This window comes from Myxocyprinus asiaticus, chromosome 7 (assembly GCF_019703515.2).
Source record: "Myxocyprinus asiaticus isolate MX2 ecotype Aquarium Trade chromosome 7, UBuf_Myxa_2, whole genome shotgun sequence".
Classification (NCBI taxonomy): Eukaryota; Metazoa; Chordata; class Actinopteri; order Cypriniformes; family Catostomidae; genus Myxocyprinus; species Myxocyprinus asiaticus.
The window spans coordinates 53,404,535-53,430,691 of record NC_059350.1 but is presented as its reverse complement, the minus strand read 5'-3'; the positions used below and the strand labels follow the sequence as shown (position 1 = coordinate 53,430,691).

General features: G+C 37.2%; 1 protein-coding gene across 2 annotated transcripts; it reads left to right on the top strand.

Annotated features, from left to right (window-relative positions):
- Positions 1–1,376: 1,376 nt before the first annotated feature.
- On the top strand, positions 1,377–23,964 carry LOC127444038 (calcipressin-1-like). 2 transcript variants are annotated; one of them, XM_051703177.1, is made up of 5 exons: positions 1,377–1,769; positions 17,696–17,788; positions 19,203–19,376; positions 20,424–20,583; positions 22,688–23,964. In XM_051703177.1, exons 2-5 carry the CDS (start codon positions 17,702–17,704, stop codon positions 22,855–22,857), a joined length of 591 nt encoding a protein of 196 aa, XP_051559137.1. In that variant the 5' UTR covers positions 1,377–1,769; positions 17,696–17,701; the 3' UTR covers positions 22,858–23,964. The 2 variants fall into 2 exon arrangements, with proteins under 2 accessions (XP_051559137.1, XP_051559135.1); XM_051703175.1 differs by lacking the exon at positions 17,696–17,788.
- Positions 23,965–26,157: the final 2,193 nt, after the last annotated feature.

Below are 26,157 nucleotides of genomic sequence, written 5' to 3'. Positions count from 1 at the left end.
GCTCCAGTGGGAGCCCGGTCAAGCTCAAGATGATCGGTTTAAAGAGTAGGGCACATATTTCAATTTGCCAGATTGCCCTATGATATATTTTGTGTGCAGGCACTGATTTTAATAGAGGCACTACATGAAGCCTCAAATGTTCCTTTAGATTAGCATACATCTAATGACATATACTAACATCTATTAGTCAGGTTAATGCAGTCATTACTCTATAATGAAAAGAATAACTATGAAATGCTGATAACTTTCATCTTCGCACCATTACCAAGTATACAGTGGGATGGAAAAATGTCTTGAGTCACACTTGAAGGGATAGTTCACCCAAATAACTTAAGTTTCAAGTTCACCCAAATAAGTTTCAAACCCGTATGACTTAGGCTGGGCATACACGGTGCGAGTTCTGACACTCAGGAAGTCGTGAGCCCCTGCACACATTACGAGTCAGTTTATCTGAAAATCGTACAGGTGCAATCGTACACGACACGACTTTATGACCTGCCGAATTCCGGAGCAATCACACAAATTTTCGCCCTACTTATCATTATAAGACATTTAATGCCTCGTAGCTTGCGATTAAGAAATAAAATAGAAGGCTGGCATGGGGTCTGCATAAGCTGAAAACTCATCTGCTGATTAAAAAAAAAAGGATACTTATTACAAATGCTGTCCAACATTTGACAGATTAAGATTTCGAAGGGAGGCTGTGTGATTTCATGACTGAATTAAGGACACAAGCAGTTACAGACCCAGTTGCAATGGTCATTAAAACAAGAAACATCATCTCAAGTCAATTCACACTAAATAACGATGAATCTAAATGTACAATGGGTTTGTGAGTTGTTTGTTATAAGTCAGCTAATGTTTGACAACCGAAAGATGTCCTAATACTTTTTTGATCTTCATTTTGAAAAGTACATCTATTGCTCAAAACCCAAACAAACCTCTTTTTGTGAAATGTTTGGCTTTAAAAGCATGCTTGTGCTGTGTTGCTTAAAAATAGGCTGCATGCAATTTGGTTTGATATTTTGTTGTGTAATGCAATCCAATTTTAATGTGAGCTGAGTGTCCAAATAGCTACTGGGGCTATTATGATTCAGACATTTTGTCCATGTCTCCGCAATGCATCGAATCTCACCAAAAGAGGGCACCCAAATACCATTTGTGAATCATAATCTCTTGTCATAAGCACATTTAAAATGCATGCAATGCACACAAATCTCAGTAAACCCAATCCTACGGTTGATAAAGGCTTTAAGTGATTCTTGTTACATTCTGAACGTCCAATGTGAATTTTCACAAACATCAACCAATGCTCCGTGCACAGTCTTCGTGCGTAAGCGGAAACCATGACGTCATATCAGCTGTTTTGGCCCCAAGTGCAGCCTGTCGCAAGTGTAGACGTCATGCTCATTTGAGGAATACATCACGGCTTCTGTAGTAGCACTAGTATGCATCACGTTTTATGTGCAGTATTATCGTATGGACAATAGTGTGTGTTATTTTGAGTGTTTATGCTGCGTGGAGCCGCTGCATTTGCAGAAAGCGGAAAGTAGAGCATGACGCCATGAGCTGAGCGCCGAAACATTTGAGATCAAAGGCACCGCAGCTGAGATCAGAGGCACTGGCCGCGAGCGCTTACATTTGTTGCCATGCAGCAGTCCGAGAGCGGCGGAGTGGCGGCGACTTCTGAAGTCCAGTTGAACGAGCAGCCGAACGCGCTCATCGCGTGTAAAGTGCCCGAAGAGGTGTTTAATGAGCATCAGTTAAAGGTAGGCGTGCACCAAGCGTTTATGCTATCCAAGTAGCATAGAGTTGTATTGGGTATGGACGTAGCATGGCAATACAATGGTTTTTGGACATTTTCAATAATAAAACCATTTTATTTATTTATTTATTTGTTAACATGGTACCATATAGTCTGATCATTTGTCGTGGTAATATGTGGGTTTGTTTTCATATACCATTGTTTTTGGACATTTGATGTACTAGCATTCTTTTCGACATGGCAACCATGGCAATAACAAAATGTACCATGGTTTTTGGACATGGTACTATGGTGTTACCATTGGCTTTTGGATGTTTACCTTGACAATACCATATTTTGTAGATATGATAACATAGTAATGCAGTGTAGTATGGTAATGCATAATTGTTTGACATGGTATATTATGGCAATAACATGATTCTTTTGGATATGGTAACATGCTAATACTATGCTTTCTAAACATTTATCATGTAAACACATTATTTATTTATCTATTTGACAAACTACCATAGTTTTTGGACATAATACCATGGCAATACCATGCTTTTTATATGGTACCATGGCTGCTACTAAGGATTTTTAGACGTGTAAGATTGAAATCACAATATAGCTTTCTTCGACTACTAAACCTTAAAAGGCTGCGTTTTAAACTGCAAAAACAGAAGTGCACACATTTTTTCATATCAATCATTGTTATCATATTTAGTCATTTTTTAATCTTTTTTTATCTTTGTTATGGTTCTCTTTAAAATTTTGGCATGTCATGTGTTCAACAGATCCAGTGTTAAATGGAAATTATTTATTGTTACAACAGTGAAAAAGCTTTTTGTACATCTTTGTCATTTTTGTACATTTTTTAAGCATTCCTGAGTAAAACAGTGATCTGATGACAAAATAAGATAAGTTGCAAAATATCAATATTGTAATCGGCCTATAGTTCTTTGTTCAAATCTATATCGGCCAAAAAATTTCATATCAGTGGATCCCTTGTTAATTTCATGAGTTTTGGACCTGTATCATGGTAGTACCATGGTATTCTTTGAAGTACTTGGAGTACTATGCAGATAGCATGGTATTTTATTATGGGAGATAGACATGGTAATATTATGGTTTTGGACATGGTAATACCATGTATTTTTGGACGTTTACCTTGATTATACCATGGACATAGTACCATGGTAATACCATAATGTTTTTCATGGCACCATGGCAATAGCATGACTTTTTGGTTAAGTACCAATGTACTATCAAGGTTTTTGGGATATTTACCATGGTTTTTGGATATTTATTATTGTAGTACCACATGGTATTTTTTAAAGTATCTTGAAATATCACTTAAATACCATGGTATGTGAATATGGCAATCATTAGCTGAGTTTCCACTATTGGGCAAATAAGGGCGTGCTAGTGCGTGCCTGGGCCAGTTGCGTTCCAACTGTCACTTCCGGGTCTTCATTGTGCATGCTCAGGCTTTCTCTGGGCCAACGGCCTGCCGATTACCCTTGGGCCAAACAAGGCGAACTGGGGATGGAGGCGGGTTCAATGTCAAAGGCTGAGTTTCGCCGAACTTCCCAGGTTGTGTATCCAGTGCACAACCGTACAGGTTCGGGAGAAAAATGCATAAAAAACAAATGTGGGCACAGTACAAATCCGTTAAAATGCCCAATGGACAAAGCGGTGTCCAAAGAAATTACTTTCCATGAACCTTGTGCTGAGTTGTCAACATATGATATCATTTTCTCGATATTCCAGATAACTAGATAACACGATACCTCAGCTTGAGCTTCCCTCTTGCTTGTGAAATGGGCGAGGTGTGTGACATTGGCAACGCAGCGGCATATTAAGGGCAGGTTTTTGGGCAACGCTTCAGAGTTATTGGCCCGATGGTGGGAACGCAGATCAATTTTGGTCTTGTGGCTCGAGGTATGAGGCTATTGGCCCCGGCTGGCCAGTTGATAGCCCTAGTTCTCACTGGCCCGATAGTGGAAAAGCGGCTATTTAGTACCCATTAAGGTATCATCTAATACCAACACTGTACCATGGTACCACCACATTAAGTTTTTGTGAAGGTGCACACATGGGTCAGGTCATCTAAACTACTCTGAATGAGTTGGTGTTAATTCAGTTGTTAAAATCATGATTTATCTGAAAGAATTAGCTATTTGGTTGCTAATGTGTTTTGTGTGGTTTTTAGCATGTTGCTGTGTGGTTGCTAAGGTGTTATTAGTGGTTACCAGGTCATTGCTAATTGATTTCTAGGGTGTTCTGTGTGGTTGCTATATAGTTAGTTACTGGCCCAAATCAAAAGAACCCACATCCAAGTCTCTTTGAGTATGTTTACATGGGCAGTTATTATCAAACTACTGCAGGTTTTTGCATAGTCTTCATCTTTCGGTCCAAGTATACATGACACTATGTGCAATCAAATTGCTGAAGAAAAGATGTCAGCTGAGAAAGTGATGTAGTGTGTTTTCCAGTTGATCTTTTGCATCATAGTAGAGCATCGAAGTAGTCAGCTACAGCTAGATGCACACTACAGTCACAACAACATGATAAACTTTACAGCCTCGTACATGTCTTACATTATGCATTGATTTTGGTGCAGATCAGATGTGCATTATCCATTGTGCTTATGGTGATGTCTTAAGGCAGAAGATGACGCAGTTTTCTTCTGGACTGTTCTAACAATACAAGATTTGCTTCACTTTGATCCTTATAAACTCTGTAATAATAATGTTTAGACTGAGGAGAGATGTCATGAATTAATAGAAGATTAAATTTAGTTTGTCTATATTTTCCTAGTGATTGCTGGTATTTTTATACAGTATGTTTGTTGTCTGTATTGAACAGTTCTTCATCTGGCTGCATATTTCATAAAAATCATCTTTTCTGCTTTATTCTATGAATGGAATCCATATGAGATCAGCAAAAAAAGCTGTTATAACCACTTGATTACAATTTAAAGTAAGATATATTTAGTAGACAAGTTATTATTTGTAATGTTTACATCCAAGTATTCATGGCTCTAGTGTTAGCATGCTAATCTTGGCCATAGTATGCATCTGTTACCCACTTTTATTGTATTTTATGATAAAATGTGTGAAAATAGTCGACATAAGATCTTGAAAATGTTTTTTTATATTTGTTTTATGAAGTAAAGTCATTTATTGCTACTGCAAGAATGATATGAGTGTTACTAATGTAGACAAAAGAATAGTAATTAGAGACACTTTAAAGTATCACAGGTGTGAATGGTTTGCAGACTGCTGATCCATCCAAAAATTACAATTTCTAGCATTTGCCATGTAACCTTGTGTTGCAAATGAGATAAATCAGCCTCCGAAGGGCACTTTGAAGGGAGAACAATCATAGTAGCCATGCTGTAAGATCGCTTCAAACTGAATTTCCAATGAAAATGAATTAAAGGTGAGTACCAAATAAGCGTTATTTTTATATGTTATTTTTTTTTATTTTTCCCCCTTTTTCTCCCAGTTTGGAATGCCCAATTCCCAATGCGCTCTAAGTCCTCGTGGTCGCATAGTGATTCGCCTCAGTCCGGGTGGCGGAGGACGAATCCCAGTTGCCTCTGCGTCTGAGACCGTCAACCCGCACATCTTATCACGTGGCTTGTTGAACACATTGCCACGGAGATATAGCACGTGTGGAGGCTTCACGCCATCCACCGCGGCAACCACGCTCAACTCACCGAGAATGAACCACATTATAGCAACCACGAGGAGGTTACCCCATGTGACTCTACCCTCCTAGCAACCGGGCCAATTTGGTTGCTTAGGAGACCCCATGTGACTCTACCCTCCCTAGCAACCGGGCCAATTTGGTTGCTTAGGAGACCTGGCTGGAGTCACTCAGCACGCCCTGGGATTCAAACTAGCGAACTCCAGGGGTGGTAGACAGCGTATTTTACCACTGAGCTACCCAGGCCCCAATAAGCGTTATTTTTGAGCCCCATACCTTACAACCCTCCAAAGCTCTCACAGTGGATAGGAAAGCCTTCAAAGGGCATAGGGCATAAAGATGACCACTTCTGAAAGAAATGCACACATGTGGTGTTGTTGCTCTTCTTTTCTGCTTTGTGTTGCATTCGAATTCCAGGATAAACACAAGTCGTGCTGCATCTCTGTTTCTCGAAGAATGCACACAACGCCAAGGCCTATTGCAGTCCAATTGCCGTGTATGCTTGCTAGACCAGGGTTTCTCAACCACTGGGTCATATTCTGCTGGGTTGCAAGATCTTTTCTGTCATGAGGACAAATTACCAATTTAGGATAGAACTGTACATTTGCAATGTTTGAGGCAACAGTGACCTCTATTCTTGAATTGTGTTAATATCTTCAGGTTTACGTAAACGACCGTAAGAGGCTGCATTTATCTGAAGTTAATTATTAACTTTACAATTACAATAATCCATCAATGCTACGAATCGTTCTTTCTGGACAAGGTCTCTTTATGTAGCATTGCATGCGCTAGCTCCATGCATTACCATGCTAGTCTGAATGCAATCCAATCTCTGGACATCAAAAAAGCTACAAATATTGGGCTATAGATATTAGGCCTTTATATTATAAGCATATAAACATAACTAGATTAAGTGCCAAACACAAACATTCAAAAAAGTGGGTCGCAGTGGGCAAAAGGTTGAGAAACCCTGTTCTAGATGGAACTGATCTTCAATTGCATTATCTAAGTCTGTTAGTTCGATTTCGCGAAAACCTATAACGCGTTTACATTACATTTTATAAAGACGAATGAATGAAATCAGACTTTTAAAGTGCATGTAAATTCACTCTTTGATATTCTTCAGTGTAAGTCTATGGAATTTTTACCACCTGTTTTATCGTCCACCAGGCAAAAAATCATCCAATTACCTTACATAAGTAATAGCACACCTCTTGTTAACAAGTCACATGATATGAAGCACAAACAGTGCAGAAAGAGTTACATGCCAAATTTCATTACTTCGTGCATTTGGTGAAATCACTAATTAGCATAGTAATAGTGATTCTTGCCTTAGCAAACACCACTAATCAAAGGCTCATTTAGTTCTCCACATAGGGCTGTAATTATAATCAACCTGGTCAACTTTCCAACTTCCCTTGCTCATTTACCATTCTAATAATATAACTCATTGCCAAGATTTCTTTTCCTGCCATCCGGGGTCAAACTTCTTCTAGTATCAGAGTCTGTCCCTGGTGAGGGTCTTTGGTGCCTCCACACAGCAGCAGCTTATTATAGCTCTACACCTGCTTTACTGCTACAACGGGACATACAGTCAGGGACTAAACTCCTACAAACATCCTTGACCTCAAATGCACTGATGGAAAAATAAACTCTTTATGCTTCGTGTTTTTCCACTGACAGTGAGGTTAAAGATCAATTGCTGGCCTAGCTCATATTTATCCCTTGAAGCCACTTGTGAGACTTTTGTTTTTCTACGTGATGCATGACTTTCATCTCAGTGTTATTTAAAATTAGGGTTGTTATATAATATTACAGATACCAAAAAGGTCTATTTTTAGTGGGACGTTGGGTTGTGTAAAATTTGATACCATCCCATACCATCCCATAAGATGATACCATACCATCCCATAACAGCTATGTAAAATGTGTCTGCTTACAATGCCAAATGTCAGGCTTACTAAATTAAAAATGAAAACAGCAATTTTCCTTAAAACACAGATCTGAATTGCACAAAATTACAATTTGATTTAAAGGTGAAGTAAAGATGTTAAAATTCTCCTATACCAGTTTAATATGCATTGTCCACAATTAGTAAGCCATGCAGACTATGAAAATCTTTTTATTAGTGTCCAAGCACTGAAGGTGCGTAAGCCCCTATTGTATCTCTTAGTTTTCTTCTTACTATTATTATTATTATTATTATTATTATTCCTCTGACTGGGAGTCTATGGCAACCCATAGAACTGTATGGTAAAAAGTTGTGAAATTTGGCACAGTAAAAGGGGACACTTTGAGCTATTACTGTCCCAAATTTGGGGTCTTTAACTCAAAGCCTCTAGCGCCACCAACTGTTCAAGTTTCCACTTATGTTTATGTTCATAACTTTTGAAGGCCTAGAATAAAAAAAAATTCCCTCTGATTCCTTGGTTCATGCTGCATTGAATTAATTCCCACCGATTTTCTGCCATTTAGAGTTTTCTGGAAAAACCTCCTAGGCCGTAAGTCCGATTTGCACGAAATTTTGCATGTATCATTCAGGGACACTGTAGACATAAATATATTAAATGCTTCTTGATAGACCAAACTGTTCTCGAATAACACATCAACAAATTCAACAGCAAGCGCACCATAATGGAAGTGAGGCTGTATCTTTGCAAAGCTTTGGCGTATTGAAACAAAACTTGGTGTATGTCATAGCCATCATGACTTGAGGGTACCTGCAACGTTTCATCACAGTGCCACCTAGTGGACAGGAGATATGAAAATGGCTGTTTTTGATTATAACTTCAGAATAGTTTGGCCTAAAATTATGAGACTGGTCTCTTTAGATTTCTTGGGGCATAACGAGTCGAGTGATGCTCATTTGTCATATGTCAGCCATATTGGGCATTGGCCATCTTGAATTTAGTCATAAAATGCTGTATTTTACAAGTGCACTGGCGCATTACGAAACTTGGTATGCATCATTAGCACCATGCCCTGAGAGTACCTATAAAGTTCAAGTTGAATTTCAAGGAAAACCTACTGTTTGAAACTCTTCCTAGGCCGTAAGTCTGGTTCACACCAAATTTTCCGTGTATCATCTAGGGATGCTTATGACAAAAAGTTATCATCTATATACTGTGGAAGACTTTGTTTGGAAAATGTTAATAAAGCATTATATTGGGGGCCTGGGTAGCTCAGCGAGTAAAGACGCTGACTATCACCTCTGGAGTCGCGAGTTCGAATCCAGGGTGTGCTGAGTGGCTCCAGCCAGGTCTCCTAAGCAACCAAATTGGCCCGGTTGCTAGGAAGGGTAGAGTCACATGGGGTAACCTCCTCGTGGTCACTATAATGTGGTTCACTCTCGGTGGGGCACATGGTGAGTTGTGCGTGGATGCCGTGGAGGACAGCGTGAAGCCTCCACACGCACTATGTCACCACAATGCGCTCAACAAGCTTTGTGATAAGATGCGCGGATTGACGGTCTCCAACGCAGAGGCAACTGAGATTCGTCCTCCACCACCACAAGGACTTAGAGCGCACTGGGTATTCGGCATTCCAAATTGGGGAGAAAAAATAAAAAAATTAAAAAAATAAAGCATTATATTACATATTTTTTTGTTTTCTTTCCTAAGATGGAAATGCATTTTGACAGGAAAATATACATTTACGTTTATTCATTTGGTAGATACTTTTATCCAAAGTGACTTACAAAAAATAAGTATATATGGTGTCAAATTTCATCACTTTCAATGTCTGCAATTAATTTACATGTGTGTTGTTGCATTGTACTTACATTTAATGTACATGCATTTAATTACATCTGTAGTTAAACTTTTAAACTTAAACCTAACCCTACCCCAACTCCTGAACCTACCTGTACCTCAACCTCAGTAGTAGCAAATGTGAATTTTGTAAGCATTTTGCAAAACAATATGTAGTTACACAATAAATACATTGTATGTATTTTAATGTTAGTACATGATAGTTAAAGACAGCATAAAGTGGGACCATGTTTTCTACCTCAGCGTTGTTGTGTACCTACAATTTTGAGTAAAGTGCACAAGTCATATGGACTACTTTTATTCTGCTTTATCTTTTTTGGAGCTTGAATGCCATGGTCATCATTTACTTGTATAGTGTCTGCATTTGTTTTACATGGAAGAAACTCATTTGGGTTTAGAATGACCCAACGGTGAAAAATAAATGATGACAGAATTGTCATTTTGGATGAACTAACTCCTTTTAGGAGACTTTTAAAGTCACTTTATACTACCAGCTTGGCTTCAAATGGAAACTTTCACCTGTTTCCGTGTTTCCACTGGAACTTTCTGCCTGGGTTATGTTTGACCCCCAACGCTGAACGATACCGTTCCCAAAACCTCATTGTAATCATTATTAAATGATCCAGCAAAACAAAGCACAAATCAGCATAAAAGGACCATTCTTACCCATGGTGAGAGCATGAGCGAATGTTTAAGCTGTTTTGCACTATGGCTGACTGCACGTGTGACTCTGCTTTGGCCTTGGAATTGTCTCAGTCTCATTCGCATGAGCGCTCAGCATCTTTTTGTCTCTTTCTTTCATTCTTTTGTTTTTGCTAGGTGACAATATGTTTGATGTGATTGTTTGAAGTTAATGCACAGATGGTGGTTTACCCTATTCACTGTACCTACTGCTGTAAGTTAATTGAAAATTAGGTTGCAATAGGATGTTACATCGGGAATGCCTGTTAATACAAAACAGTTTGAAATTATAAAAGCAATAGAGCACAACAGTGCTTTATCACTTTTTTAGCCATATTGGTTCTAAAAGTATTTTTCCCCTAAAAAAAAAAAATTTCCATAGGTATTTCATAAAATCCTTCATAAAAGTTTTGTTAGCCATGAACCAAACCAACTAGCTCCAAGGTTATCATAACATTGCACAATTTGACTTGAAGCAAAAAAGTATTTGAAAATCATAAAGGCATGCAGTATTGTGACACTTTGTGGTTTTCAGTCGTTAGTTGACCGATATATCGTCAAGGCAGATAAATCTGCCGATATTCAGAATTACGATGATCACCATGTAACAACGTCTCATTTAAACTGTCCTGCGTATCAGAGCTGTGCCAGAGCTCTTTTTATTTTTTTTATTTTATTTATTTTATCCCCTTTTCTCCCCAATTTTGGAATGCCCAATTCCCACTACTTACTAGGTCCTCATGGTGGTGCGTTTACCTCAGTCCGGGTGGCGGAGGACAAGTCTCAGTAGCCTCCGCTTCTGAGACAGTCAATCCACGCATCTTATCACGTGGCTTGTTGTGCATGACACCGTGGAGACTCACAGCAAGTAGAGACTCATGCTACTCTCCACGAACTTACCACACGCCCCATTGAGAGCGAGAACCACTAATCACGACCACGAGGAGGTTACCCCATGTGACCCCACCTTCCCTAGCAACCGGGCCAATTTGGTTGCTTAGGAGACCTGGCTGGAGTCACGCAGAACACCCTGAATTCAAACTCGCGACTCCGGGGGTGGTAACCAGCGTCAATAATCGCTGGGCTACCCAGGCCCCCGTGCCAGCACTCTTGAGGTTTAAAGTGCTTGCGTGTTTCATTGCATGTCTTTTATAGGCTAATAATATATCAGTAAAACTTCTATCACTTAATGGGCCAAATTTTATGCACACAAAGTCAATGGGCATGGCCATGAAGTTTTGTTATTTTCGTACAAGAATGCGCTAAGTCTAGGTGCAAGTGGGTTGGAGAAAATGCATGTGCAAAGTGCTAACGTGCTGGGTCAAGTGCATTTTAATTGTGAGGTTCTTCTCCAGTTATTGCACCATCTGCGTCCTATTATATATTCCATATCATGTCAAGCAACGTCGATATAAATGTAGATCGCCCATTCATAAGAATTTGGTAATGGAAATGCGCTGTATGCAATGCATCCCCTGCTCAGTTTGTAGTCTGCGCTGCTCTGGGCCGCAATGTATGTGTTGTATATGTTCTTTATCGGCCTCTCTTGGACTGTTGGCTCTCATCTTGCTTTCCCCATGTCTCACCTGCTTGAAATATGCTTTGCTTCTCTCCCATTATTCATTGGATTGTAATGTAGATTTGTTATGTTTCTCTGTTTCTGTACTGAGTCTTTGAGCTTTGGAAAGGCGCTATACAAAATAAATGTATTATTATTATTAGAGGTCAACCGATAGTGGATTTTTGCCGGTTCCGATAACTAAGGTGGTGGGAAAGGCTAATAACCGATTAATCGACAGATAGATTTTTTTAAATCAATTTATAGAATGATAAAAATAAAAAAAATCTTTGTCATCATGGGCACTCTTACTATGAAGGGCACAGACATTGAGGCTACAAGAGTCCAAAATAAATAAAATCCCAAAAGCAGTTTATTGTGAAACCAAAATCTCAATTATAACTAGAAAAATTAAGATTTGGTGCATTACGGGGGACTTTCAACTTAAAACATGTCTGAAATACACAGGGGACTCTTATTTTAAAATGAAAGAGACTTGAATAACTTAGTGCTCTATATGCAATATAAGTTTTTACCAAATGATGCTTTTTACAGCCTTTATATTCACCAGATGAAGATTTTATATGTATATGTTTCACCAGATGAGGTTTATTGATGAGGAATAAAGAAATTAGAAAAAAAAAAAACTAAGAAAATGTCAACACCATGTGTATTATCAATTATATAAGGTATATTTACTCATACATTTTATATCATAATAATATTATATATATATATATATGAGGTAAACCGATATATCGGTTTGACTGATTAATCGGTGCCGTTAGTTGCTTTTTGGAACTATCGGTTATGCCTTCTTACGGTATGCCGATAACTGATAGCTCCAAAAAGCAACTATTGCCACAGATTAATCTGTAAAATCAATATATCGGTTTACCTCTTATTATTATTAATCATATTGATCTACAGACACACAAATGGCTTGTATTAAAAGTGATCGATAGCTCTTTATTACCACCTGCCTGTGGAATCCCTAAACTGCAAATGCGGGAAATGCTTTTAGACTTTGTGCTGAGATTAAACGTGCTTCTTAAACGTCTTAGCGCAATTACCTATTTCTCAAGAAAATAGCTAATTGCGCTTTGTGCCACTTAATTTATATACAATACACCAACAGTTTGCGTGGATACACCCACAGATAGTGCATACACTCTCACCCACGGCCACTTGAGCATTGCGCTGGAATGAATATTGCGCTTGGAATTAGCGCTCTCACGAAAATTGGATAAATGTAGCACACGGTCGTTGCGCTGCACGAAGCGCGCCTCGAAAATAGAGTCCACCATCTGCAAATATTCAAATACCTTGTTTAAACAGACAATTCACAAACCTCACAGAACTTGCACAAATCCGGAGTTTTCTTCCAGTAGAGGGCTCATAAAACTTCCATTTAAAGGATGTATTCTATCAGCCTGGATCAAAACTGTGTCCCTCAACTCATGAATGTTCCAAGCAGGCAATCCGGGCCGTGTAAACTGAAAGCTTATATTAAATGCACTTATATTAAATTGTGTAATGTAACAGCATTATATCGGCCACACAGCTCTCTGGGTATCGGCATCTTCCATAAAAAAAGCCCATATCGGTCGACCACTAGCTAGTGGAACGTGTTGATAGCTAATGTGATAAAGTCACCTTGACACCAGTCGACACCCTAAAATGTTTTACGTTTTTAAGTGTGACTTAAGTGTCTGAATACCTTTTGCAGCATCTGTAGATAATGTGTATAATCACTCGTGTTACCTCAACATGCTCTTTTGTGGATATAAATATCTTCTAGAGGCTTATGTGTGCCTCTTTGTTATGTATTGCTGAAACTTGTCAGCAAACCAGAGCTGTCTCACCTCCACTTGTCTTTGCATAACACCCATCTAGTGCCTGCTTCCCTTTGCATTTTTTCCATCACCTTATTTCGGTTTCATATTTCCATTTTTCCATTCTCTCACAGAGGCGGAGATACACTGTAATAAACACACAGTGCATGCACACGAACAGCTGATTGATGCATTCTGTAAATAAACTGTACTCTGTTGTTAAACTGTACTCTGTTGTTACTCTGTCTGAGCAATGCAACCGATAACATATAAACGTTTATACACATAGACACACACAAAGAAGAGGACAATTTGGCTTCAAGAGTGTCAAGACATGACTTTGTTTGCTAACAGTTGTAGATATAAAGAACATAATTCAAGAATTATTTAAAAACTAAATTAAAGTACTCGTATAAAATACTGAAATAATTTTATTTAAAACAACTGAGGTGTCTTTTCTACTATTGTCAGGGAATAAAAATTTCTACACCTTCCAAAATCACTTTTGCTGTTTGGTGTGACCATCTTAGATTTCACACAGGAAATCAACATGTTGCTTCCAAATTACTGACAAGTGCCATCAGACATTTTCGCATCAATTCGATCATGATTATCTTTTCAGGTGGCGCTGCTTAGCAGGCTCAGAGACATATGTTCTAGTCCAATGGCAAACAGAAAGTATAAGATATGCATTCCTGTTGACTGTATTACATCATTTACAACTAAAAATAAAGCTTGCTTTTGGCGCCACTCTGTGGACATTTCACCTCAACACTTCCAGCTTTGGCCACTGGGGGCAGTGATTCGAAATCAAAAGTATAGGCTGATTTCAGCTGAAGAACTTTCGACCTACTGTTGCGGAATTCACAGCAAGATAAGTCTGAATTATTTGCAAGCAACATATAAATTGCAAATATTTCATTATATTATAGTTAGGGATGTCCCGATACAATTTTTTTGAGAGCGAGTATGAGTACTTCCGAATACTTCCTTTTCGGTACATGATACCAATAACTGTTTTTTTCAGTTTATTTCAATTTTATCAATAAAAGGGTGTTTAAATAAATTAATTCTTTAAAACTTCAATTTTAAACATAATATTGTATTATTTTTATCAAATAATGTGTTTTTATTCAGAACTTCACAGCACAATCCAAACTAAACATTAGAGTTATTTTTGTCAAATAAAGTGCTAAGTAGAGTCCGACCGATATGGGATTTTTGAGACCGATACCAGTTTTAGAGGGGGAAAATTCACCTATTACCGATATGGTGACCAATATAGTTAATTTTTGAGCTGGAATGAAAACAGACCTTTTTTATGTGGATTGTGCACCGATATGACTATGCAAAGGTACTCGGTAGGCTGCTTTCTTAAATATTTTTATCAAAGAATATTTGACATTATTATTATTATATATTGTCAACAAATTCTAGAAATGAACACTGAGAAAATAAAGAATAAATAAAAATAAAATAAATAGCTAAATAAACATCAGTACTGTTTAGTATCAGTCAGTTGCTGACCATTTAAATAAAGAATAAATAAAAATAAAATAAATAGCTAAATAAACAACAGTATTACTGTTTAGTATCAGTCAAATGCTGACTATTTTAATACTGCCAGTCAATTATTGGCAGGTTGTAAAACAAGAAGCATTTACACCTGTCGAGTCAAGAGATAAACAGCGGCAGCGGTGTTACACCGTATTCTGCTATACAAGTTCAGGGGAAACTTTTAAATATTACATTTTATAAATGCAACAACTGGAATTGTTCAGTTGAAGGGGGTGTCAAACTGTGAATCCTGAACAAAACAGTTTGGTGAATACATGTTTACACATTAGTTCCACTCAGCTGACAACAATGAAAGTAGCTGCGTGATTAGCAAGTTAGCTATAAGCTCATTGTCATGGAGAGTAAAAGATGGACTTTATTTACTTTCCAGCATTGCGTCTCACAAACTAGGTAACTACATAGCGTGAAATCAATGCTCAACAGACCCAATCCCCCACCGCACCGTTGTCTGCTGAGCTGCAAAAAGATGCTCTGATGTTTACTTTTCAATCTGCTACATTACTGACAAACTATAGCTGCAAACAGACATGAGTGACATGGTTGTCAGGGACAGGGTTAACGTTATATTAGTTATAGTGAAAAGGGAAAATGATGGGGTCATCGTTTATTAACTTTCCAGAATGTATTTCACAAACTAGTTAACAACTTACTGTGATGACACCGCTGAACTCCGCACCGCTTAACTCCGCCCTGTCTGCAGAACCACCGTCAGCTCAGAGTCAGCTCTGTAAACAGTGGAGTCGGAGCGCGCTCTGCTGGACAAACTATGCTATGACACCAAATCTAAAGCATTGTTTTCTGCATTATATTTTCTGAAAAAAGTTTTCATATCTGCGCAAACATATACGCTGATACTGATATATCGGTGAAAGGCTAATATCTGCCGATAATATCGGCGGACCGATATATCGGTCGGGCACTAGTGCTAAGCATCACAGAGGTGAGATTTTGCCTAAATATAATACAACTACTGTTGATTTATTTTTTATTATTATTGTTATTAGTAGTATTACAGCCAACTATACAGTAGTCATATATATCTGTCATAAGTTTTCTATTTATATTGAGTTTGTTTTTTTTTTTTTTCTTCTTTTTCTCCCAATTTGGAATGCACAATTCCCAATGTGCTTTTAAGTCCTCCTGGTCGCGTAGTGATTCGCTTAAGTCTGGGTGGCGGAGGACGAATCCCAGTTGCCGCCGCGTCTGAGATCGTCAACCCGCGCATCTTATCACGTGGCTTGTTGAGCGCATTGCCACGGAGACATAGCACGTGTGGAGGCTTCTCGCCATCCACCGCGGCAACCATGCTCAACTCACCACGCACCCCACCGAGAACGAACCACATTATAGTGATCACGAGGAGGTTACCCCATGTGACTCTACCCTCCCTAGCAACCAGGCCAATTTGGTTGCTTTGGAGACCTGGCTAGAGTCACTCAGCACGCCCTGGGATTCAAACTAGCGAACTCCAGGGGTGGTAGCCAGCGTCTTTACCACTGAGCTACCGTGGAATTACCAAACTGGTCTCATAGAATAACGCTACAATACCTACATTTTTGCTAAATAATTATTTACTTGGCTCTTTGTATGTATCGCAGCAGTTTCCTGGTGATATGAACACTAGAGGCGCTACAACAACAATGGCTTTTATTAACTTTCACACAAATCACGAGTAAAACGACAGATTATTAGTTCATAAACATACTTTTCACCCTGTTCCTCACACAATGTTATCTTATGACATCTAAACACTTTTACTATAGCGCATGACTCATTCTAACATTTGCTTTACAAAACCAACAACATTTACAAGCTTGCTCGAATGTGATCGAATTGTGCGTGGTAGCTCAACCGATAGAGCATTGCACTTGCGATGTAAAGGACCGGGGTATGAGTCCTGAAGAGCACAGGTGTCAACACATGAGCCCAAAGTGTCGTAGAAGCACCACAAAATGAACCAGTGGCATTTTTCATCTGACGTTTGCTTTTTATGACACTATCGGTTAGGTTTAAGGTTTAGAGTAAGGAGGTCAGCTTTGTTGGTTTAAAACTCAATAGAGCATTAACCTTAAAAACCTTCTCCATTTGGGAGAACATTTAACTCGCTTTTAGCGCCACACAGTGGACATTTTACCTTGGAACTGTCGCGATACGTGTAATGAACCTATTTAAAGTCATTTTGCAGAAATGTCGCCACAGTCACGTAATTTTCATAAGATCAGGCTGGGTGTTACAGACCTCCTTGCTTTGAATGAATAAACACTGTGTTAGAGATGACTTTGTTGATGGAAATTATGCATAGGTGGTTGGATGAAAAAGTAAGAGATGACGGAACAGTAGAATGGACAAAGACCTTGGAGAAACACTAATGAAAGATTACACATGAGGATGTTGGAATGCTGTCTGCAACTGAGTGATGTCATCAGTTTCCAGTTCCTCATTGGGATTAGTCAGCAACAAAGAGAGAGAGAGAGAGAGAGAGAGAAGCAGAGGGAGGGGTCGAGCAAGGGCTAGAAAGGTAAAGATATGATAGACAGAGAGAGAGGCGGTGCTCAACCGAATCAGCTGTAGATAAACTCGTGAGTATCGATGTGCACTAGAAACTTTTTCCGGCATGTGCGGTGCAGTAGCTTTTCTCTGGAGATATACTGACTGGATACTACATATTCTCATTATTTCATTGGACTCTCACTTTTCTTTGAATGTTCAGGGTTTAAGTTGGTAAATTGTGTAGAGGAACATCTGTATGAAGGATTGACTTGCCATTTGGGCAACATCCTAACGTTTTTGCTAAATTGTCTCATTCTTGAAGTGAATTATGCATCTTAAGACCACAAAGTGCAACAACTGCTGTCTAGTGGCCTCACTAGTGGATCATGAAGTATTCAGAGGACCAGAGCTTCGGGTAAGTCTGATAGGTATTTTTTTAAGTGTCTTTTGAGTAATGTTGCTGTATACCTGGTGACTTAACAGTTTGGAGGTATGGGAGGTAACAGATCGAAACTTCATTGCTTTTTCAATGTGTTTGGTGACGCTATTGGCACAGAAATTACACATTTAAAAATCGTACAAACTTTTACTTCTGGCTCCAGACAATCTTGAACATTTGGTAGATCCTTGTTTGGGCTGGTGATACATAAACAGACATTAGCAGCTGGAACTAGTTAGCTGAAATGCCACTAACCAGGTCATCAGTGGCGTTTACAATGTTTGTATCCTTCACACATTTTTAGAAAGCTCTACAAATAGTATGAGATTGCCTTTTTTAGTATAGAAACTTTTATTAATGAAAAAATTGGAGGTCAAAGCTTGAAACTAAATGTTTTTTTAAATAACTATGTATTTAATACTTGCATTGCATACACTGGGCATCATTCATGAAAATCGAGCAGAATGATCTTAATCATTTATAAAACTAATGTGACATAAGAATGAAATAAGAATCGTCACATTCATGCAAAGAATGGTTTAACGTAGGGGTTTTCAAACTGGGGTCCGGGGCCGCAAAGGGTTGTTTGGGCTCTTCAGAGAAAAAGTGTAAAAATGTTGACATTATTTGACATTATTATTACTGTTTCATTCTGCAGTCATTAGATTAGTTCACAATTATTTTATTGTGTTGAAAGCCATAGTAAAAAATAAAAACAGAAATAAAAATAAATAGGCATATATTGCATATATTATGAAATAAAATAAAAAATCTTATTTATCAGAAAAAAGAATATTGATTGACTATTCTCTATAAAGCTGCTTTGAAAAAATAATTTATTTTATATTTTTACTCATTTATGTAACACTTCACAATAAACATAAAATATAATGTTTTTGTATATTATTTTTATATGCCATTTATTTAAAAATTTTACTCTTCAGGTTTATATGTGTAACATTACTCCAGCATAAGAAAGATACTCTGTCAGCTTAATAATAAGTAAATGTTTTCCAGATAATACTTTAATTTTTTTTAATTTATTTATTTTTTATTAAATTTTTTTTGCTTTAGTACAAGGACAATATAAAAGCGAATTGTTTAATTCTGCAAACAAGAAGTCTTTATAATATCATGTTTACTACTTTTCTCAAAATAAAATGTGAGGGGTCCTTGGCATCAAAAAGTTTGAAAACCCTAGTTTTATTTGTTTGCCTTCCATACATGATTTTTTCAACACTGCTTTGCAATGCAATTCAATTTCAAGGGGGAAATTACATCATTATGTCATTATGTTTTTCATGATGGGAATGACATAATATTCTGTCAATAATCATCTAGTACATTTGTCTTGGATATCATGTGTTTGTTTTACTCTTTGTGTCATTAGGAGCAATTTGAGGCTTTATTCCGTGCGTTTGATCCAGGCACGTCGTTCCAGTTCTTCAAAAGCTTCAGACGGGTTCGGATCAACTTCACAGATTCTCTGGCTGCAGCCGACGCCCGAGTCAAACTCCACAAGAGTGACTTCAATGGAAAGGAGATGCGGCTGTATTTCGCTCAGGTAATAACTCTTACTAAACAGTACATGTGGCAGTACCATGGTACAGCAATGGCATCAGATGGTAATACAGGGGTACTTTGATGTATACCATGGTACTGAAAGTTTATTCCATATGTACCATGATATTTAGCAAGGTTCTTTAAAGAGTATATGGTATTACTTGGTAGATGTGCAAAAATGATGGAGGTTCTGGGTGGTTGTTCACTGGTCCAAGTCAAAAAACCCCACCACAAATATTTTGGTCTCTAAATACAGTCCAAAATTAAAGCTGAAACATGTACATTTTTGTGTTTAAATGCTTTATATTTGAGCTTAATATGCCGAGACAACTATGTGTAAGCCATTTGTAGGTTCATTTTTAATGGTCAACCGATATCTAGAGCAAGATGGCTGATATAAATGCAGATAATAATACAATTTAAAGTAAAAGTTATCACTCTTGTTAATCGGCCAAGCAAACGCTGTTATTAGCCAATGCGATAATCGCAAAATGGCCAAATATTGGCCGATATATTGATCTATCACTAATAATTTTCTCGAAAACTGTAAACACTGTGTCTCTGTGGTGCTTTAAAAATTCCTCTGTTTGTTTTGAGCAACCCGTCCAGCCTGACACAACAACATTGACTCAGCCAATGGCATGCGTTGGGAGCGGGGCTATCTGTTTTCTTGATGAATGGCAGAAGGGAGGCGCATTCAGAAAACTGTTCGAAAACAAGTGTTATTTTTGCAATTCCGTTCTTTTGTTGTAGATCACGTCCAGTTGAGCGGTCAGAATGAGGTCATGCGTTACACAGAGAGATAAACATGATGAAAATGAGTCATGCTTTCTGTTTTCTTAGAGTGAGAAACCTAAAATTTGCATTTGTCTTTTATACTGCAGCATAGAGATATATGACTCATAAGTACTGGACCACACAAGTCTTGCTAAAGGGGTTTGTGATGTAAACAAACCTCCAACTCTAAGTATTAAACAGCACAAAATCACCCAGAACACATCTACAGGAAATGTAAAAATCTAGTTTGTTTCTCTTTTTCTCTGTACAGTCCGTACATATCGGCAGCCCTCGTCTTGAGCCTCCCAAACCAGAGAAGCAGTTCCTGATCTCTCCTCCAGCGTCGCCCCCTGTTGGATGGGAGCAGTCTCTGGATGCCAAACCAGGCATCAACTATGACCTGCTGTGTGCTTTGTCCAAACTGGGACCAGGTATAACTAACTTAACTCATTTCCATGGGCTAGTCTGAGACTGAAAACCTTTTAATGGGATAGTTTACCCCCCAAAAAAACATTTTCTGTCATCATTTAATCACCCTCAGGTTGTTCCAAACCCATTAAATTGTCTTTCTTCTGTGTAACACAAAAGGAGATATTTAGCAGAATATTCACATTTCTCCTTTACATATAACAAAAGTATACGGTTACCAGGGGCTGTCAAGCTCCAAAAAGGACAAAAAGCCAGCATGAAAGTGGTCCAATCAACTCGTGCGCTATATCTCAAGCCTTCTGAAGCCATATGATAGCTTTGTGTGAGGAACACACTGAAATCTAAGTCGTTGTTTTCAGTGTTGGGTGTAATCTGATTACAAAGTAATTACTGTAATCTAATTACTTTATCAAAACGTTTTGCAACACATTACATTTTAAATTCCTATAATTAGATTACAGTTACTGACTTTCAATTAAGTACATTACTTGGGTTACACATATTTCTAAATTAATGTTATGTAAAATGTATATAGGAAATAGACATTATTTTGAATTTGTTTAGCGGGAAAACAAACTTCTGTGGCGTGTTTTAGAAAGTAACTTAAAAATAAAGTAAATGGTAATGTGATTGCATTTGGTCAACGTAATCTATAAAGTAATCTGATTACAATTTTTAGAGAAGTAATTAGTCATTTGTAGTGGATTACTTTTTTAATTTACCCAACACTAGCTGGAAAATAGCAGTGCCAACATTTTGCTAAATTTCTCCTTTTGTGTCGAACATGTTTGAAACTTCATGAGGGTTTGTAAACAATGACAGAATTTTTATTTTTGCGTGAACAATTGCTCAAAAATATTGTTATTGCTTTTATAAAACCGCAATATAATAAAAGACAAATTTACAATAGATAATTGCATGTATTACTAACCATTCACATTAAACAGTTATTTCACCAAGTAATGTGGTTTAATAGCCTTACTATATGCTTTTTATTGTTCTGATGGATTGTAGAAAGTTGACACATTAATTTTTTCCGGTCATATATCAGCTATTTTACAGTTGTTTTTAAACACAGCTCATCGAATAAGATTTTGGAGCCAAAACTATCTGTTTTATAATATATGTTGTTGACATATACAGCACAGTATTTTATAGGGATGCACCAATGTATCGACTATTGACCAAATTAAAATCATCGGCTTATCGGTTATAAGCATGAAAACGCTGATTTATTAGTAACATACTTTTGTAAAAACTCTGTGAATTCAAATGCACAGTCCAGAAATAATAATAGCCACAATATGTAGAAGGGTTGGCACTCCTAAGAACATGTAATATTTAATTTTCATTCTTTTTCATTCTCACGTTACTGCGGAAAAACGCCATAAGTGGATGTGACATTTGTGAAAGCGACACTTACCTATAGGCTACATGACAAAGACATCCGACTTTGACTTCTGAGATATTGGTATGATATTCATTAATGCTGCATGACTGATTGAATTAAGATTGAAATCGCAATATGGTTTTCTTCTTATACTAAACCTTAAAAGGCTGCGTTTCAGTATTTTGCGCTTCAGTAAGCACTTCGTGAGCAAGTGGCGCCCTCTAGCGGTGTGGATGGCAATATCTATTGTCCATTATACCACTATAATACAGACTTTAAAAGGGGGTTTTGTTCCTTTGGGTTAAACTTTTTATTTTTCCATGATGTGGTTGACATTTTGTTGCATACTATGAATTTGTAATGTTCTATCATATACAGGATATACATGTAAAATGTGAGTTCTGTTGTTTTGAACTGCAAAAAGAGAAGTGCAAAAATGTTGTAGAAGTACAAAATAACTTTTTTCATATCAATCATCATATTTAATAATATTTAGTTATTTTATCTGTTTATCTTCTAATTATGTTTCATTGTGGCTTTCTTAAAAATGTTGGCCTGTCATCAAAAGTTAATCAGTGGTCTATGACAAAATATCGGTATCGGCCTATGTTTTTTTGTACTATGGTTAATTACTGTAATGCATAGCCTTGGCTTATTGCTTTATTGCTGTATCTCTCAAAGATTTCCTTCAGATGACTCATTCCAATTTATTTTAGGTGAGCAGTACGAACTTCATACTGGAACCACCGACACACCCAGCGTGATCGTACACGTGTGCGAAGACGACAGCTCAGGGGGTGAGGAAGAAGCAGAGGGCGGCAAACGTGCACGCCCTAGAATCATTCAGACGCGCCGCCCAGATTATGTCCCTTCAGTAAACCAGTGAGCAAGTCCGGGCCGTTTTATCTGCTTGACCAACATGAGAAGAACTGGGAAGCATGCAGTTTGTCATCCTTACCACCAGGGGGTGGTGAGCATCAGAGCCTCTTACTAGTTAGCGAGGACGTTGATCATTCTCATAATCTCGTGTTTCATTTCTTAAGATCCATCGCAGATGGAATCAGGGACTTGGGAAAGTTTCTCTCGTATAAAAAATGTCATTATTTGCTTGACGTCACAACTGTGTATTTTAATAAACCGAGAGAATAGCGATTGAAAATGCGAGATCTACACAAGAAATGTTTGTGTAGCACAAAGAAACTGAATATTGTGTCTGAAGTGTTCAGTGTGTATTATTTGGGGCCACTTCACATGTACTCACCGTCGTTATCATGTATGATCTCTAATGTTAAAGGAATAGTTCACTCACAAATGAAAATTCAGTCATTATTCACCGAGTATCTTCCCATCCATCACGGCTATCAATCTCATTTGTTTATGCGCATTCAAACTTGCCACATCAAGACACATTGTGCATCTCGTAACCGAACATGATGCGCCGCATGTAATATGAAAATAAGATCTGAGAGCTACGTCAGAGGGGAATATCTTCTTCTTTTGTATTCGACTGAAGTCAAACAGGTTTTGAACAACATGAAAGTGAGTATTTGATGACAGAATTTTAATTTTTTTAAGTGAACCATCCCTGTAAGTCAATTAAGCACATTTGTACAGTCTTTGAAAAGTCATTATTGTTGCTGAAATACTTCACAAACTCCAAGTATTATGCACTTTAAGAATAGAGCCTTATACCATGGTAAACAGACAACATCATCAAGTACTTGTCTTTGTTTCTTGAATCTGTTACCAGAATCGCTCGTGCTCTACTGTCTTTGGAGAAGTTGTCCTCTTTACTGTAGGAGACATTCGAATGTCATCCAGTGACTTAAAGCAACTATAACTTACTGTGTATATTTGATGTATTTGAATGTAACCCATATCTTGAAAAGCTTCAGGATTTCAATAAAAACACAAATTAATCTCATTCATTAGCAAGAATATGGAGCGAGAAAGCCATTAACCTACCTTTAATAAAACAATCTTGACCAAAGAACTGATTCAAAGTTTTTTTTATTTTTTATTTTTTATTTGTGCCTCAAATAGATGTGTTCTCCATAATCTCATTAGTTGTATAGTGCTATAGAACACAGCAAACAGTTCATAAATTAGTACCAAAATAGTTTACTTTGGCATGGATTTGTGCAAATATAAGTGCTGTCAATCGATTGCATTATTTTGTTGAATTAATGACTTGCCAATAAATTAACCATAAAGGCTATCTATTTGGTAGTGGTGTACTCCTCAAGGTTGACAAAAATAACTTTTAGATGATGTATGCATTTAAAACGTACAGTCTTTCGCTTGTAAAATGGACCAAAAATGTTATGACTCATCTTGTCCTGATGCTAGCTAAAGGCTATTCAAGAAATGTCTTGCCCTAACTTCCTGTTTAAATAGGAAATGCATCTTAAATTCATTAATAGGGAAAACAGCTCCTATGCTTAATACAAAAACCACTCACAGCATGCACTGTGTAGATTCAACATATTTATTTACAAACTTCAGAGTTAATAAATAAAATGAGTATAAAAAAAAACAAGACTTTTGACTAGCTAAGAAGCAGAGAGGCACACAATCCAACGCCTGAATCCATGACCAGTCAAACAAACGGCGCCACATGTCCCTTTGACATGACTCCTAAAACACAAAAACAGATTCTGTTAAAGAGACACATTGATTAACCCTCCTATGGTATTCGGTAATTTCTGACAAAAAAATAAATTTCCTCATTTAATACAAATGGTTTCCTTTAACTGAGCAGTACAAGACTCGGTGACTTTTCCTCCATTTGCCATCTGAACATACAAAAAAAAAAATTGGGCTTGATTTGATAAGTGGTTGTGGGGAAAAAAAAACGACACCTTTGGTATTCACGGTCAGAACTGACCGACCATTGAAAATGAATGGGAAAGACTTAAAAAAAAAAAAAGAGAGCAATGGTATTTGACAGATAAAAAAACAAAACAATCAATAAATCAGCAACAATGCAGAAAAAAAAAAAACTGAAATTACAGGGTGAGACTCTAAATCATCCTCAGTGCAAAACTTACACACACACAAATTAACTGGTGAGACTTTAACACAATGCTTTTTTTTTTTTTTACATTTGTCAAAAAGACAAAAAACAATAAATCAGTCACAATGCTAAACACACACACAGAAATGAAGGGGTGAGAGGATAACACACACGGCATCAATAAGTGGAGCTCTACAGCCATCTTTTGGTCGTTGTTGGCTTTAAAAGTCATCCGTTGTTTTCCAGATGATGACAGCAATCTGATACATACACACACGCGTTTGCAAAAACATTTTTTTACTTTAGAAAATTTGAAATTGCAAAATGTTTACTCAGATTCTTCTCTGATTATTATGCATTTACTTTGAGTTATTATGTTTTTATGTTTCAAACAGAATAAGCAATTTTCTACCAATAATTTGTGTCTTCTCTTTGTAACACCATGGTCAGGTTTGATTGCAGCATAATGACATTAACTGCATAAACTGACACTTCGAATCAATTTTAAAATACTAAACTTTGACAAATAATAGTTTGATAATGTCTAAATATATATCCAAATGCATATCTTGTGATAAAATATAAAATTAGGTTACAACAAGTCATCAGATTACACAGTATGTGTCTACAGTCATCTACTGGCCGTTACTGGTTTTTACTGGTTTTCAACTCATGTTATTTATATTGTGTTCACCAGATGGCAGCAATCGGCCTCCAATTTGTGTCACATTCTCATATTTTCTTCATGTTTCAACTTCAAGAAATGTAGGTTCAGATTTTTTTTTTTTTTTTCAAAATGTGCTTATTTGTATATGAATATTAATGGTAAAATAGTAAATAAGATCAAAATAGCATAAAATCCCAAAAGAAATGCACAATGTTACTGTTCTTACTTCAGGGAAGAAAAAAATGGTATCATTATCATCATCATCAAAAAAGAAAAAAGAAAAGGTGTACACATCTGTCCTTTCCGGTCAAAAATGGCCGCGAATACCAACGGGAGGTGCTATTTTTCAATACCATATTGGGGTTAAGATTAAAAAAAGATTTAAGTTCATGTTTTCATGTAAAACATTTGCTCTAACATTGTCTTTTAAACAGGTAATTAACATTTGAATTCCCTGATTTTCATCCTCAAACACTGAAAAAAATTATTTTGTGGTGAAGTAA